This window comes from Triplophysa rosa, unplaced genomic scaffold (genome assembly GCF_024868665.1).
Source record: "Triplophysa rosa unplaced genomic scaffold, Trosa_1v2 scaffold126_ERROPOS923952, whole genome shotgun sequence".
Taxonomy (NCBI): Eukaryota; Metazoa; Chordata; class Actinopteri; order Cypriniformes; family Nemacheilidae; genus Triplophysa; species Triplophysa rosa.
The window spans coordinates 139,602-157,708 of NW_026634126.1; the positions used below are offsets into that span (position 1 = coordinate 139,602).

General features: G+C 39.1%; 1 protein-coding gene across 1 annotated transcript; it reads left to right on the forward strand.

Annotated features, from left to right (window-relative positions):
• The first annotated feature begins 182 nt into the window (after positions 1-182).
• Positions 183-16,081, forward strand: pitrm1 (pitrilysin metallopeptidase 1). Its single transcript, XM_057326759.1, has 27 exons — positions 183-359; positions 767-863; positions 1,414-1,520; positions 1,624-1,775; positions 1,852-1,966; positions 2,077-2,173; positions 2,294-2,454; positions 2,568-2,694; positions 2,786-2,874; positions 8,358-8,486; positions 8,626-8,739; positions 8,849-8,945; positions 9,028-9,162; positions 9,305-9,443; positions 9,519-9,635; positions 9,727-9,856; positions 10,005-10,125; positions 10,257-10,333; positions 10,964-11,129; positions 11,214-11,314; positions 11,608-11,728; positions 12,405-12,455; positions 12,635-12,747; positions 13,105-13,230; positions 13,359-13,504; positions 13,645-13,747; positions 13,838-16,081. Exons 1-27 carry the CDS (start codon positions 313-315, stop codon positions 13,929-13,931), a joined length of 3,072 nt encoding a protein of 1,023 aa, XP_057182742.1. The 5' UTR covers positions 183-312; the 3' UTR covers positions 13,932-16,081.
• The last annotated feature ends 2,026 nt before the right edge of the window (positions 16,082-18,107 follow it).

An 18,107-nucleotide genomic window follows, 5' to 3' on the forward strand; every position in this document is an offset into this window, starting at 1 on the left:
ATTTAAACGGCTCATTTACGTGTTCTATTTTACAGTTAATTCAGTTATAATTTTTGTCATGCTTTTGTTGTGTCCCTACCTTGACTTTGTATTAACCAATCAACGAAGCTCTTGTTTGGTCGCAGCCAATGAAATGTATCGTTGTTTGCGGCTAGTGTCGCGTTCAATGCGCATGCGCTATGTACAGCATGGCGCACAGAGGGCAGAGCAGCAATTGTGAGACAGTTATGATTCTACAAACACACGTATAATGTGTTTTTACGTTTAAATCAGAGCGACAATAGAAGCAATCGTCAGGTCACAGTATTTACAATGTTTCGGCAAAGTAGGACAATCGTCAGAAAACTCACAAATTTGAGGTAAGTAATATTTATCATCCCAGCATCTCTGTCTGACTGCAGTTAAACTTCAGTGCACCGGGTTTCAGACACATGCTTGATCTGATTTCGACCATTATTATTTTGATTCCGTTAAATTCATTTCTATGGCGCTATTCGCAGTTTTGCATTGTTGTAAAGTAAAAAAAAAACTTTTAGCACAGACAGTAGAAACACAAGAAAAATAAATCATAAACAAATGTAAAATTATAAAATACGTGGTTTTGAAATATTTCACAAAATTAAATTGCTGTTATTCACAATGTAATTGTTGTAATACGTTTATGGGTGTTTTGTCGTATGTCTGATGTAATCCTCTCCGAAAGACTCAGTCATGCGTCAGGTGATCAGATCGGTGAAATGTCTAAAGAATGAGTTATTGTTTGTAGTTTCCAGGGTTCGTGGAGGTCGAGAGGAAGCTCTGCTGTCGAGAGAGCACTGCAGTACACAGTGGGAAAGAAGATCCACGGATTTTCTGTGACAGAGGTAAAGATAAGATTAAACAAAACGTGGAAATACACACTCGAGTTTAAAAGGTTACCCGACCTTTAACCTGTCAGATGCACAGAGTTAGCATGGCAACAACGCGTCTTTTTATGCATGCATTTTCGAAGCGTTTGAAGCAGTTGTAACGATGATGATAAACACACCTTTTTAATTTGATCAATGATAGTTTTTATTTATTTTGGGGTATTTAACATATTGCTGAAAACAGCATAGAAAAAATGCAAATGTAGTGTTGTTAATGAACTAAAAATTGATTGGTGGAATAATTAAATATTGTAAATATATTATTACTAAATGTGATGATTTGCATAATTATACTATTTTGGTCATACTATTTATTTTGGACTGAATTGCTATTTTTTGCTTGATTTATTATTTTATTTGCTTGTACCTGTAGCTCGTTTCGTTAGCAGCACAAAAGTTGTGTGTTCAAATCCCAGGCAACACATACTGATAAATATGTATAGCTTGAATTATAAAAATGAATGTTACATACATACACATTATAATAATACTAATTCTTGTGTAGGTAACTGCAGTTCCAGATTTGTTCCTGACAGCAGTTAAACTCACTCATGATTCTACTGGAGCTCAATATCTACATGCAGCCAGGGATGATTCCAACAATCTCTTCAGGTAAAAACAAAAGAAAGCATATCAAGTGTGAATGTTTATGCTTTGTTCTCTCACAATAATTCCAATTTAATTTGTTTTTCCTACTTATTTTGATTTTCTATAGTGTGCAATTTCGTACCACCCCCATGGATAGCACTGGTGTCCCCCACATTCTCGAACACACGGTTCTGTGTGGTTCTCAGCGGTTCCCGTGTAGAGATCCTTTCTTTAAAATGCTCAATCGCTCCCTCTCCACCTTCATGAATGCATTCACAGGTTCGTCCCTCTGTGTTTTTTGACTGTGTGTTTGTAAAGTGTTTGTGCATCTGATTACATCAATCTTTGTCTGCAGCGAGTGATTACACAATGTATCCGTTCTCGACCCAGAATGCCAAAGACTTCCAGAACCTTCTGTCTGTCTATCTGGATGCTGTTTTCTTCCCCTGTCTCAGAGAACTGGACTTCTGGTAAATGCCATGTATATGAAACATTATCGAATCGCTTAAAGGAATAGTTTAACCAGATATTGAAGATATTGTAGTTATTTTGATTTTAAACTTTTATGTGTTTTTTTCAGGCAGGAGGGTTGGAGACTGGAACATGAGACCCCCACAGACCCCTCCAGCCGTCTGGTGTTTAAGGGTGTGGTCTTCAATGAAATGAAAGGAGTGTTTGTACGGAGTTGACTCTTCATTTCAAATATTTGTTTATAATTTAGTGAATTCACCCTTGAGTTTCATATGATGTCATAAACTGACTCCCCCCCCCCCCCCCCCCCTGTTTGTTTTGTGCAGTCAGATAATGAGCGTCTGTACGCTCAGCACCTGCAGAATAAACTTTTGCCGGATCACACATATTCTGTTGTTTCTGGAGGGGAGCCGCTAGCGATCCCTGATCTGACCTGGGAACAGCTCAAACAGTTCCACGCCACACACTACCACCCCAGCAATGCAAGGTAATAACCACTCCACTCACAATCGCTGATGCTTGGACAGACACAATAAAAGCCTATGTTATATTAGAGTCTATGCAATGCTTATTGTTGCGTGTTCTTGTGTGTGTTTGCAGGTTCTTTACGTACGGGGACTTGCCGTTGGAACAGCATCTGGAGCAGATAGAGAGAGAAGCCCTGTCTAAGTTTGAAAGAACACAGCCAAACACAGCAGTTCCACCCCAAGTGCTCTGGGACAATCCTGTAAATTGCACAAAGAAACACCTGTGAAATACATTCAGACATAACACAATCAGCCCATACACACTTGTGTTTTACTTGTGTCGTTGTTTAGAGGGCGACTCATGTGACATGCAGCCCGGATTCTCTGGCTCCAGACCCCACAAAGCAAAACTCGCTCTGCATAAGCTATCTGCTCGGAGAGTGAGTAGAAACAAACAATTATACACATGGGAATCTGTGCAAGCTTCATAAATCCTTTATTTTAAGCTGTTTACAAACTGCTTAAGGACTCATTTTATGAGCACTTTCAACAAGTTGGTATGATTTATTAGGGTCTTCTTGAAATGTCTGTAACTTATTTTGCTTAAAAACACTCAATGGCTGTGTAAACAAAACCCTTTTTGCCTCGTCAAAAAAAGCTATGCTCACAGCAACCCGTTTTGGTGCATGTCTCTTTAAATGATAATGAGTTACAGCGAACCCCACCCCCCTTCAGTTCGGCGAGTCAACACAACACGCGTGTAGTACTGCCATGCTAAATTATGTTTCCTGAACTCCTCTGCGGTTAGTTTAGTTTTAAACGTCTCAAATCATTCGTTCGGAGACTAAAAAATCCATCACAGCAAACAGCGCTCACGTTGTGCGTGTATGCTTACCTAAAATCCACTGAATGCGCACCTGCAGAACTCAACGGAATTACTTGGATTTTACCGCTTGTCGTTGACAAGTTATAACATTACACATACAACGTGAGAGCATAACTAGTATGCTGTGACAGATTTTTCAGCCTAAGGACGAATGATTTGAGATGTTTAAAATGAAACTAACCGCAGTGTTCGCCCCTGTTCATTAGACATTAGAACATATTAACACACATACATACAGCTAAACTCCTGTGCCCATTTGCCAAATAACATATAAATAAATATAGAGTAAGTTTAACACTGGCTTTGAATGTTCTATTTAGCCCGTGACTGACTTAGCTCCCATCGCTATCGTATGCTAACGTTATCCTCCTATATATACGGTACATTTACATTAATTCAGCCATTTATCACAAGACACCCTCAGCCAAGGGAGGCCCACCAGGTTGATCAGACCTGGGTGTGTGTCGCATTGTTACAAGGTCATCTGGAAGCCCATGCTGTGTCCATCTGCCTAAACCATAGCCATTGGCTTCTTCTTTCTGCACTGGCCAGTTCTTGATTATCCTCCACTGGACCTGTCCTCTGAGGGTGACCTATTTGTCAGCTATGGTGACCTCTGCATTTAACCCGTCCAGTGAGTAGTGAACTCACGCACTGCAAGTCGTGAACACATATATCAGAAGCAGTGGGCAGCTATTACTGCAGCTCAAAGGCACCCACCGGCCCTGAGAATCGAACCGGCAACCTTCTGGTCACGAGTCCTACTCTCCAACCATTAGGCCACGACTACCCAAACCGTTAATGCGCGCTCAGTTCCCCCGGTCCCGTATGGCATACCATTACTACACATTACCAAAATCAACGCAACCATACGTGCCAACCCGTTGGCTAAGGCTATTATAGCCCCACTGGCTCCTTTAATGCAAGCTCAGTGCCCCCGGTCCCGTATGGCATAACAATACAACACACACACCATTTTATTACGTGGTCACTTGGCGGCCCATATTGCGTCCTTCCGTTTCAACCATAGCCAGTGGCTGCTTCTGTCAGCAACAGTGGCAAGTTCTTTGACTACCGTCCATTGGGCCTGTCCTCTGATCCCCACTTTCTTAAGCAGCCTTGTAGTGGAATTGGAAACAAAGCCCCTGCAGCCCACTTCCTCCGGGAACACTTTTGCTGTCCATCCCCGATTCATCAGCCTCCGCTGCCAAGTTGGCATACCGGAGATTCTTTCTTTCAAATGCTTCGTTAATGGCCTCTTCCCAAGGTACAGTCAACTCAACTATGAGCACTGTCCTACTGGAGCTAGACCACAGAACCATGTCCGGCCGCAGGTTGGTCGCTGCGATTTCCAAGGGGAAAGTAAGTCTGTGGTTTAAATCAACTCACATTTCCCAATTTCTGGCTATACTCAGCACACCTGAATCTGGGGTTAAGGGCTTGGCCCGCGGTTTCTGCCCCTCCCGAATAAAGGGTTGCCTTTTTAGCGAGTTAGCCTTGGCGTTTTGGGGGATGGCATTTGCTGCCACTCTTTTGGTCTCTACTGCTGCAGCCAAGCACTTTAGTGAGTATCTCCCCTGTGTCAAGCTCTACTTATAACCCACAAGAATATGTTTGAGGTTTGCTGGAGCTGCACATAGGTGGCAGGCTGGATCCTGTCCATACCAAACCTGCAGATTTGTTGGTGAGGGCAGCACATCATATGTAGCTCTTATGATAAAACTTAGCCTGTTTGTTTCCATACTCCACAGCTCACTCCAAGTGATTTTACGCCGTTCAATGCCTTCCCACCTCATCCAACGGCCTTGCTGGGCTTGAGAGACCACTCTGGCACATCTACTTGCTTCTAATATTATAATAAGAGCCTGCGTCTACGTCACATCAGGAGCGAAATCTGAACGGCTCGATTTCTCACATGCTTGCAGAGAAAGGCTTACCAAAACAAAGTTACTGGGATCTTGTTTTTTACTTTTTCTGGGTTGCTAGATGCACCAGGGACCTGATTATAGCACTTAAACAGAAAAATTTGGACTTTCATGCAATGGGCCCTTTATAGGAGTAGTTCATCTTCAAAATGAAAATCCGTCATCATTTACTCGCCCTCTTGTAATTTCAAACCTGTATGACTTTCTTACTTCCGCAGAACACAAAAGAAGATATTTTGAAGAATGTTGTTAACATCCCCCCGTTCACTTGCATTGGTTACAATAGAAGTGAATGAGGGGCTGTGCTGTTCTGTTACCAACGTCTTTCAAAATATCTTCTATTGTGTTCTGCAGAAGAAAGAAAGTCATACAGGTTTGAAATGACAAGAGGGTGAGTAAATGATGACGGATTTTCATTTTGAAGGTGAACTACTCCTTTAAAGGGATACTCCACCTAAAACATGAATTACTCACCCTCTAGTAGTTGCAAACCTGTATTAATTTATTTGTTCTGTTGAGCATAAAGATATTTAGAAAAAATGTTAGCAACTGAGATTACTGGGGTGGTCAAAAATGGTAGTCAAAGGTGCCCCAGGACAGTTTGTTTTCCTAAATTCTTCAAAATATCTTTTGTGTTTAACAGAACAAAAATTATTGTTATACAATGGTAGTCAATGGTGCCCCAGAAATGTCAGTTACTTACATTCATCCAAATATATTACTTTGTGTTCAACATAACAAAGACATTTATACTGATTTGGAACAATTTAAGGATGAGTAATTCATGACAGAATTTTCATTTTGGGTAGCTATTAGGGCTGAAATGATTCCTCGAGTAACTTAAGTAATTCGAATACAAAAAATCATTGAGACAATTTTTGTTGCCTCGAAGCTTTGTTTAATTCATTTAACTACAGTACACAAGGAGCACTGCGTTTCCCCACAGACCATTATTACTGACTAGTGATGGGAAGTTCGGATCATTTTACTGACTCGGACCTTTGAGTCTCGTTCAGCAAAATGAACAAATCTTTTTTCGAGTCATATCGTTCATTTCGTTCATTTTAGCAAAATATAATTAAAATGTTACTTTCCTAACACATCTACTACTTATGCAAACGTTGATCACATTACAAACAATACAAAACTATAATGCTATAATTGAAACAGAAAAGATTAATTCATTGTTTACCTGGGTCTTTAGTCTATGATTAGCTCACCACACCTCTTATCTGACAAGTCCTCGGGTTTGACTCGTTCGTTCATCACGTGACAGCTTCGTAAGCTAAACCAATGCAGTCAGAGCCGGAAAGAGAATTGATTAGTTCACCTTCCGAGTCTTCGGGTTTGAGTCGTTCGTTCATCACGTGACAGCCCCGTACGCTTAACCAATGCAGTCTGAGCCGGAAAGAGAATTGATTAGTTCACCTCTCGAGTCTTCGGGTTTGAGTCGTTCGTTCTTTTGTCACGTGACGTGACAGCTTTGGACAGAGAAATTAGTTAATTTACTAATTCCAGTACAGGACCCATAGGATGTTGCGCAATGCGCATGCGCGACTGAACGATTTACTCCCCGAGATGACTCGTTCTTCCCGAGTCACATTAAAGAATCGTTCAAGAACGACCCATCACTATTACTGACGCACAGCCCGCTAAACTCTTCATGTTACAGGGCTCTCAAGTCTCACGCATTCACCATGAGACACACGCACTTTAGTCTGTTCACACACTCACACGTATGTCTCATGCTGATAAATAACTGATAGCTTATTGAAATGGTAAACTGCTATTTTACTTGGTTTTAGACTATTTTGCAAGTGAAACTTGTTTTCCGGCTGCATTGAGTCCATAAAACTAGATTCGGACTAACATTAGTGGATGCCGAATCCTGTTATTTACACATGCCATCTGTCTGTTCTGCATGTCTGAGTGAATGAACTGCACATTATGAGGACATGAACACATGAACTTCATCTCCAGAGTTGCTCTGAGAGTTTATTTCAGAACATTTTACTGAGTGAAGCTAGCACACTAAAAAATAAGCGTGTTCCGACGACCTGCCAAAATAAAAGTCCGGTTAACTCTGTATTTTTATGTGGCCAAATATATTACTATTAATAGTAAAAAGTAAACTAAAACTAATTTAGATTAACTAAATGCATCATGCATAAGCTGAAGTTAGTTGTTTACATTTGAAATTATTCTTTCTATTTTTATTCATGTTTCTTATTTATATATTTGTATTATATTGCATTTTGAATGTAATATGGCAATGGAATGTACTAAATGGGTTTAGTTTTCACAGATATTAATGTATGCAATTTCAGCAATAAATATATTAATTTTTCTAAAAAGGAAACAAATTAGTTCATTTTAAGAGACCTGTCTTATGTTCTCTTGTATATTTAGTATTGCTCTTTAATAAAGAAGAAGTACTTATTATCCGAATACCCGATTAATTGATGGAAAAATCAGTAGAATACTCGATTACTAAAATAATCAATAGCTGCAGCCCTAGTAGCTATCCCAGTTTAAAAGGACATATACTGTCGCTCAAGTTTAGGGTCCCTTGCCCACTCACTTATTATTGTGTAACTGTGTGAATAATGTTATAACCGAGAAAACTATGTTGTATGTATATTTTCATGTTTTTTTTGCCATTTTATCAACTAGCTTCTTAAGCTCTTACTCTTGGATGGTTTTTAAATAGCTTTAAAGGAGTTCTGGGCCCTATTGGCAGGTTTTTGTTCATTATTCATCCTGTTTAAAAATATTTTATTATGTAAAATTTTAGTTCTGTAATGAAAAACAATAGGTTTTTGTCTACAATATTCATTTCATGCATTTTACCCTATACCTTCAGAACAAGAGGTCAAGGGAAACATTTCACTTCAAGTGACCTTCAATTTTAAACTGTAGTGTATTACAGTATTTAAACATTCACATGGAAAATCAAAAACTTAAATAAGTGAGATAAAATAAAACGTAATTAAATAGAAATAGTATAATAAAATAGGGTTAACTAGGTGAGAATAGAAGAGCTTGAGTCAACATTTTGTAAAAGGCCCTGTTCAACCACTTTTCACATTTGTTTTTGTCTCTGTGTGCGCAGCATTACCAACACGTTTGAGACGTTTACCCTGAACCTTCTCTCCTCTTTGATGATCTTTGGTCCAAACTCTCCATTCTACAAAGTCCTGATTGAGCCCAAAATCGGTTCTGACTTCTCTTCCTCAGTAGGGTACGACAGCAAACCAAATCTGTTTTTTGTCTGATCAGCTAGGATAGATTGATGTTGTGAAATCATCTGTAATATCGTTGTGGTTCTCCTATCATCATCATGAGAAGGGACTGTAAAAAGAAAGTGTGATCTAAAACAGGTTTGATAGCAGCACCAGACAAGCATCTTTCACCATTGGTCTTCAGGGCATGGCAGAGGCCGACACTGACAGAGTCAAACACATCATTGCCCAAACTGTCGATGACATCGTTATGTGAGTATTCACTGGAAATTTAATTCAAATAGAATCATTTGTAAGCAAATATCTAGGTTAGGTTGTGAAAACCTGAATTATTTATGTGTGTGAATGCGAATGGTTTCAGAACCGGTTTTGAAGAGGAGCAGGTTGAAGCTCTGCTACATAAGATTGAGATTCAGATAAAACATCAGTCCACCAGCTTCGGCTTGGCTCTCGCTTCAGTGAGTACACACACTTGTGAAGACCTCAGGAAATAACGAGACCGAAATATTTACACTGTAAAAATCTCTCTCTCTCTGTCAGTATGTTGCATCTTGTTGGAATCATGACGGTGATCCGGTGGAACTCCTTAAGATCAGTGAAAATGTGTCCTGCTTCCGACAGTGTCTGAAGGACAACCCTCGCTTCCTACAGGACAAAGTCCAGCAGTACTTTAAGGTTTTCTTTCATTCACTCAATAAAAACGAAATATTATTATTATTGCTACGAATGAATTTTGAGACCCATGAGGAACAGTTTGTCTCTACAATAGTTTTTGTGGCTACATTAAAATGCTCATCTGTGCTTGTGTGTGTTTCAGGATAACGCACATCAACTGACCCTTTCCATGAGTCCTGATGAGAAGTACCTGGACAAACAGGCCGAAGCTGAAGAACACAAACTACGGCACAAGATACAAAACCTCACCGATGTGGACCTCAAAGACGTCTATGAGAAAGGTGCAGATAGCAGCTGAGAGGTTGTTTTTTACAGTTCACAGATGTTTATGTTTGGTGTTGTTATCTTTGTTTTAGGTTTACAGCTGTTGGATGCTCAGAACACAGCTCAGGATGCCTCTTGTCTCCCTGCGTTGAAGGTGTCCGACATTGAGCCGATCATTCCCTACACACCTGTACAGCTGGGTACCGCAGGTAAAAGCGCACATACAGTAATAGAAAACCAGTGGTGAAAATAGAAACGTAAAGCACAGCCAATAGCAATCTCTCTGTTGTCTTCGTGAAGGTGGTGTGCCTGTGCAGTACTGCGAGCAGCCCACCAATGGCATGGTGTATTTCAGAGCTGTGTGTAACATCAACTCCCTCCCTGAAGACCTGAAGATCTTTGTGCCCTTGTTCTGCAACGTCATCACCAAGTATGAAACTCTGCTTAAGATATAGTCGGATGTATTGATGTAGGACGTACATTTATTTAAAATGAACTTCTGTTAAATATAAACTTCTTAGAATATCAAAGGAACAGAGTGTGATTGTACAGAAATATACTCTTTTATTTAATTCCAGGTTGGGCAGCGGTGGGCTGGATTATCGTCAGCAGGCTCAGCGTATTGAACTGAAGACTGGAGGCATGTCTGTCTCTCCACAGGTCATACCAGACACTGATGACCTCGATCTGTACGAGCAGGTATCTGTCAGTCATCACTCATGTGGATTTACATCAGGACACTCTGTCTGCAAATGCACATGTGCAAAAATTTTTTGGAGAAGCTTGGGATGTATTTTTATATAAACGTGTGAGTTTATATGTTGTGTTAGGGTATTGTACTTTCTTCTTCTTGCCTGGAAAGAAATTTACCCGACATGTTTCAGCTGTGGAGTGACATATTCAACAGGTTCGTTCACAGGAACTTTTAATGTCTCCTTTTTTTTAGGTGAAATACTGTGTACTGTCTTTTCTTTTCTTGTTATCATTTACATACCCTTGTGTCTTTCCAAATCTGCAATACTTGGATCACAATTTTTTTTTATGTTGTTGCCTTTTTCCATCCATTGAAAATAAATGGTGAATGAGGCTGTCATTCACTAGCGTTTGTTTTCTTTGTCAACGAATGGGCAGCCATATTATCATTAACTAACACTAAAATTATTAAAACATTTATTTAAAAAAAAAAAGTTAATTAGTTGTAAATATTTAAAAAGCTAAACTCAAGAAAACATTTATGCATTTTTTTAAATAAATGAGATGAGTTGAGGAACTAAAATTATGAACTGGAATTTAATGAAAACTAAAATAAAAATAAATTAAACATAAATAGCAATATTACAAATCAATAATAAAATGACAAAACCATAACAAAATTCCTAAAATGCAAATAGGGGAATAAATGATGATAATTGACATTGTGGGGCTATTCCTTAAATAAACTTACAAGCAAAGTGACATCATACAAAACAGCTAGTTTTTTTGGGATGGTCTAACTTGACCGCTCTTGTATAGTGACATTTGCATTTTACATCTCCAGCCCCAATTTTGATGATGAGGAGCGTCTGCGTGTGCTGGTCATGATGTCAGCTCAAGAGCTAGCCAATGGGATATCGTACTCCGGTCACATGTATGCGATGACACGCGCTGCTCGATCCCTGACGCCCACAGCGGACCTGCAGGAGACCTTCGGTGGGATGGACCAGGCAAGTTTTAAGACGGTGCCTCATGATGTTCTTCAGTCATTGAGGACTTAAGTAGAATGTAAATGACTGAAGTTTTATTTTCAGGTGAAATTTATGAAGCGAATAGCCGAGATGACTGATCTGACATCAGTTTTGAGGAAACTTCCCAGGATAAAGAGACACTTGTTCAATCTGGAAAACACGAGGTAAACAACAATACAGCACTGCAATAAACCGAAAAATACGGCACAAGACAATTATCAAACATATAGCTACAGTAATGCTTAGATTCTCCCAAAGTCTTTGCAATTTTATCATTTTATTTCCAGATAACAGTTAAATAAAATATGAAGTTGACACAGTAATGTGTACTGTTTAAAATCAAATGTAGGCAGTACTATGTTTATTATGCTGTAAGCAGTACTCCAGTATTGTATTCCTAACACAGCTGTTGATTTCTCACCTTTCAAATGTGATACATCACAATGTCATATTCCAGATGTGCAGTGAACGCCACACCTCAGAAAATGTCTAATGCTGACAAAGAAATGGAAAGATTCATCAGTAATATATCAGGCAACAGGAAAGAGCGCAAACCTGTCAGACCAAACGTTGTTGAGGTGAGAACCACACTTAAGCAGTTCATAAACAATGACATCATCTTTTTTATCACTGACTGTATTGCTTTTATTGTGGCAAATGTTCTTGATGGTTTTAAATCAGTGAAATAATAAATTACAATGCCTATTTTTTTCATGAAATATTGCAGCGTTTATTGTAAATAGTTTATCAATGTGGGTCATTTTCTTTTAAAAAATTGTGTGCCCTCAATCTTTAGTTAAAATCTGAAAATGCACTTCCTTCCTGTAATGATGACGATCCATCTTAAATGACATATGTTAGACGGTTTGGGAGAAGCATCTGTTAACTCCTCCCCTTCAACTTTCAGTCTGCTGCTAGTTCTATTTTAAAATGAAACTGAAGCTGTTTTTATACATCCAATCAAATTGCATAGAAAGACGAAAGCCACGCCCACTATTTTTCTCATTAGAAATTCCGTTTTACTTGGAAATGCGTCAAAATACAGATGTAAAAACGATCGAAGCTTCTGGTTCACGGGGACTTTAAGCAGTTCATAAACAATGACATCATCTTTTTTATTACTGATTGTATTGCTTTTATTGTGGCAAATGTTCTTGATGGTTTTAAATATTAATAGAACCTTTAAGCGGTCCAGAATCTTTAAAGAAGATAGACATGGGAAATCTTACTGTTCTTGTTTGTTTTTGTCTATAGAGGTCACTAGATCCTCAAACTCAATCAGCTGGAAGTCGTAAACTCATCTCAGTAAGCACATAAGACTTGACACTTTTTACATATACCCCATGCAATTTATGTATGTACAGTATATGTATGACTATATCAGTATATTTATATATATTACTTTTTATGTATGTGTATTTTCTGTGTACTTGTCTATTAAAAAACACAACATTCTCTAATTTTAAATGTCTCTCACTTTCCAGGAGCCTCATTTTAAACCTTGCCAGATGAAGACCTATTTTCAGCTTCCTTTTCCTGTGAACTTTGTCAGCGAGTGTGTACGCACTGTGCCGTTCACACACGATGATTTCGCCAGGTGAGACATCCACACATGCTGAGTTATACAGTTCAGCTAAGCCCTGCTTCTTTTACCGAGAAGCAAATGCAGTTTGATGTTCGTACGGATGTTAAACACGTTCATTTTGGGGATGATTGCAAAAACATGCATCCTCTGGTAAACATGGTAATATGTTGTTACTCAATGTTTTTAATGACTGATATGCACAGGGTAGGCTTAGCAAAAAGTAATTTCAGGGACTTTTATTTTTAAATTAATTTATAAGCTTGTCTAAAATACTTTCATATAGACATTCATGAATTTTGAGTATGCTGAACTCACACAAACACACAACTGTGTAGACAGAGATTTACCTTACAGTGTCATGTGTCTCAGTCTGTGTATTCTAGCAAGGATGATGACCGCTAAGTTCTTGCATGGAGAGATCAGAGAAAAGGGTGGAGCATATGGAGGCGGGGTCAGACAGGGATCTGGTGGCCTGTTCTCCTTTTATTCATATAGGTATGGCAAATGCATTCCAAGTTCAAATTCAATCTTTTTTTAGACTTTTTCTTGATTTGCTTTTGGTTTATGTAACGTGAATGTTTAAGTTAATCGTGGTGTATCTGGTTGTCATTACCATCTCCCAGAGATCCAAACTCCACACAGACATTATCAGCTTTCCATGGCGGTGTCGAGTGGGCACGAGCGGGGAAGTTCACACAGCAGGATGTGGATGAGGCGAAACTTTCTGTGTTCTCTGCTGTTGATGCACCTGTTGCACCCTCAGATAAAGGTCGGGAAATGAAGTGTACACTAAATATTTGAATATTTAGTATTTTAGTATTGCATATCAAATATTGCCTTGTTATCGCAAAAAAATTAAGAGACTATTTCAAAGACCAAGTTCACGAGTATTTCATCATTGTGCTGCAGGTTTGGGGAGATTTCTAAGTGGTATTACGGATGAAATGAAACAAACATATAGAGAGAGACTGTTTGCTGTGACGGATAAAAACCTAATTGATGCCGCTGGCAGGTAAAGAAACTATACATTCATTAAATAGTGTTAATGATTTGGTGTTTTGCATGTGTTATGTACCATTTATGTGTTTTTTTCTTTTAACAGGTTTCTAGGTGTTGGCCAGCAGACACATGGTGTGGCGATTCTAGGTCCAGAAAATGAAAGCATCAGAAAAGATCCATCCTGGGTGGTGAAATAGATTCTCACAGATGTTATTAGGGATAAAACACGCACATGTTCCTGCGTTACGCACAAATTAAGCTTGTTCCGTTACTAGTCTCCAGGCGCGCACCGATTCTCATTGTTCTTTTTTACCGATGTCATCATGATTTGCTGCATTTCCAAATACTGTTAGATATATTCAAGGGTTAAAACTGCCCGAATCATCTCATAGTAGTAAGTCATCTTACATTGACAGCACGTTGGCAGTCATAATACAGTGATGGTGATGTTGTTGACTGAAAGATTATTTATGAAATGTATAGAATTTAATAAATGATACAATGTTTAATTAAAATGTTTTTTCAACTGTATTTATCAAAAAAGGCTAATAATTGCATCATGTGCAACTTTTGACCCACTGAACAAATAAAGCCACACGTAATGCATTCTAAAGGAGTTTATGCATCATTGGTTGGTCACACACACAATAAATTTGAGGAAAACATTTACACCAACGCAACATCTGCTTTGGTACAAAAAGCCTGTGCTAACAAAACAGAACAACATGTGGAAAGTGCATGAGGCGTATCACTGCAAGCAAGCAGGATATTTTCACCATATTTAAAAATAAGCTCTGAACTATATTAATAATAATAACTCTTGACTATTCACAAAATAGAATCCCCATAACCTGGAGAAAAAAGCTAAAGGCTAAAGTAACGACTGACTTTGTCACAACATAGCTAGTATATTTCTTGGCTTTTAATGTGAACTGATGTATATGGTTATTTGTTAAAGAGTACATAACGTGAGATCATGAAAATTACATTTCATGCAGTGTGTAATGTTGGTGTGTTTGAAAGTAAGCAGTCTTGTCAAGTTGCAAATCCGAAGGAGAATGAATAAAGTTATTGGCTTGGAAAAAAGGGAGTCGACTCTGAATCACGCAAACGAGTCGTCCCTAGTCCGATTCGCGAACCGCCGGGGATGTACGTCACTACATTTAGGCCCAATCCCAATTCTACCCCTTACCCCTACACTTTCCCCTACCCCTCCGTTTGGCGTGTTCACGTGAAGGGGTAGTGGTGTCTCAATTCTCTTTTGGTTGGAGGGCTAGGGGTAAGGGGAAGGGCCAGATAGCCCTTCAAATGAAGATTTTTCGGGACCTCACTTCAAACGAAGGGCTAAGAGAAATTTCCAACATGGCCGCTCACTCGAGCAAGCAGACCCATAAATGTAAGTAATTTTTGCCATTAATAAGGATTTTTATGACAATTTTTCCTTTTATGTATGTTACATTCAATCTTGTGTTAGTATTTACGGTGATGTTCTTTTAACGTTTGCAAAAAAATCGCTAAAGTTTGCTAGCGGACAGCACTGATTGCACGATACTAGAAAATATATTTTTATGTCATATACCCGGTGCATCGGCACATGTCCTCTGACGTGACGAGCTAGCAACGACGTATATGATGACGTATAACAGTGTAGTAGTGGTGTCCCATTTCTTAGCGGAAAATTTGTAGCCCTTGCCACTTTGTTTCAAGAGGCAAGGGGAAGGGGCGAGGGGTAGGCTAAGGGGTAGAAAATAGAATTGGGATTGGGCCATAGTCCCCTTCTACGTTTTGCTAGGACTGCTCGTGAAAACTTCACTCTTCTCCCCTAAACACTGTAGCTTGTGCGCCTCATTCGCGGTAGACCAATCACAGCAGACTAGACCATCTGACCAATCACATCAGACTAGGCTAGCGGAAAGGAGGGGATTAGGACAGATGAATCACTGAACGAATCATTTGAGAGTCAGACAAGAAGTAAGGTAAGTATAACTGCCTATTATTATGAAATAATAGTGTTTTTACAACTTCTATGTACATAAACTTGTTTTTGGACACTCCGTAAACCAAAGTAGGACCTTAAAAATCTCTAGTTATGTACTCTTTAAGGTTAAAGATCATGTCTAGATCTGCTGTGGAATGCTAACACGGGTCCCACATTTAAATACATATAATGCAGAATTACGTTTTTACACACAGCTCATTTTAAATAGCAGAGTTGTCTTTAGGTCTCAGACGGACGATGTGTTCCAGCTGGCCAGCGTCAGACACATCGTAACTGGTTTTGTACTTGGCCAGTATCTTCATGAGTGGCCGTAGTCTGAGCCACCACTGTTCCTTTGGGATCCTGTGTCTGAAAAAACAGTGCAAACGTGTCAGGCTAAAATTATGGGTTATGTCTTGACTTTCACACTGACAAGGAGCAAGAAAATCCTATCTTTAACATTTTATGTAAACATTTTAAGAGTTCAACATTTAAGTCAAATATATTTACAATCTGCGCTATAAATTACATGTAATATAAGACATAAGACTTGCAACATTTTGAATGCAACAAATGTAACATTTTATGTAACTTTGCAACAAATGTAACATTTTAGATGTAACTTTTATTGTAAAATGTAATACTGTGACCTACTTGTAGCTTAGCCATTCATAACACGTAATTTAGGTAAAAGTATTATAGCAAACCATACTAAAACAAAAGCGTTGCTTATGGTGAAAGAAACCTTGACTAACATAAGAGCAATCCTAAAATCCTCCAAAAGTGCACAATATGTTCACTTTAAATATTCATTTGACTTTAGTTCAAGAAAATACAAGTAACAACAAAATTAAGTATTATTTGTGATTTGTATTGAAACTTTGGGAGTGTGTTTTTGTTTGTGTATGTCAGGTCTTACACAAAATCTGTCTCATCCTTGAGTTGTGTCACAGGTTGGAAGAGAAGTGCCCTGCGTCTCATTCCCAACAAACACGCTGAATCCTCTGTGTTCGCAAACACACGTCCTACACAATACACACAAAATCACAAACACTCTTAAAGCAATTCCAAAAAAGCTACAAACATTGTTCAAAATTACCAAGAGTCCTGTGATTTGAAACTTAATCAAAAAAGATGTCAAATTACCTTCCCCTGAGCCAAGGAAATCAAAATATAGAGCAAAATAAAATTAGTCCAGTGTGATAATAAATAACATCTCAGTTACGACTAGGGTTGGGAATCGTTTCAATTTTATCGATTCCGATTCCAATACTGATTTTGCTTATCGATTTCGATTCTTATTGATTCCCAGTTTCGATTCCACAGTTGAAGTAAAACATTTAGATATCAACCTGTATGGTCATTTAGCCTGCTTATTGACTTGTTTGCAAAATATATATACTGTATATATTTATGAGAATAGAAACATAGAAACACACCTTTTCTGATTTATTACAATTTGCATTATCTTAGTTGAACTACATCATGGTTAAACTGCAGTTACTATAATGCAACTATGGTTAATTTGTGATTCCTGTGCTTTAATGCAAATTCTATAGCTAAACTATGCTTACTATAGTAAAAAATATTGATAATTTTCATAAGGGCTTTTATTGAGATATCAACAGATCATGCAACGCATGTACTTTTCTGAAAATATGCACACAGGAATTGATAAGAGGAATTCAAATTTTAATCTCAAGTATCCGATTCCTATTCCTTTTGATTCCGGGAGGAATTTAAAATGCCAATGGGCTTTGGCGAATGGCACACGCATGCCAGTGCCCGCCCGTGCATACGGGTATAAAAGGGAGGTGGCGGCGGCCATTCACTCACCCTTTGGACTGAGGAACCTAAGAGACATCTCCCGGTCGCTGCAGCGGGTCGGCGAAGCATTGTGGCATGAAGACACAACGTCTCGTTCCCTCCATCAGGGAACGGAGGTTACAGTCGTAACTGAGACGTTCCCCTTCAGTCGGTCTCTCGACATTGTGTTGAGAGACAGACTGGGGACCTATGTTTACACGCCACGGCGCTGAGCCATATCACGACCTCAAGCGGAGTGACACTGACTAGACTAGCGAGTCACAAGTGAGCGCTACTGTGAGACGTAATCTTCCAGTGGAATCAGTACTTAGTAGCATACCCTGAGAGGCTCGTACCGACGGCCGTCATGGACGGTGGCCTTCGTCTCTATTTAGCGGCGCCGTAAGGAACACTGGGGAAACACTGCTCTCCTCGTTGAAGAGTGTGTTACAGAGGCCACATCCTACCACAAGGGGAGGTTACATGTGGAGACACCAACATGGTTTCACTGGTGGGGAGAACAACATGTGAAAAAATGCGTCAGCCCGAGTAGGGGGGACAGAACCTAGGTGGAGTAGCCCACCGGAGG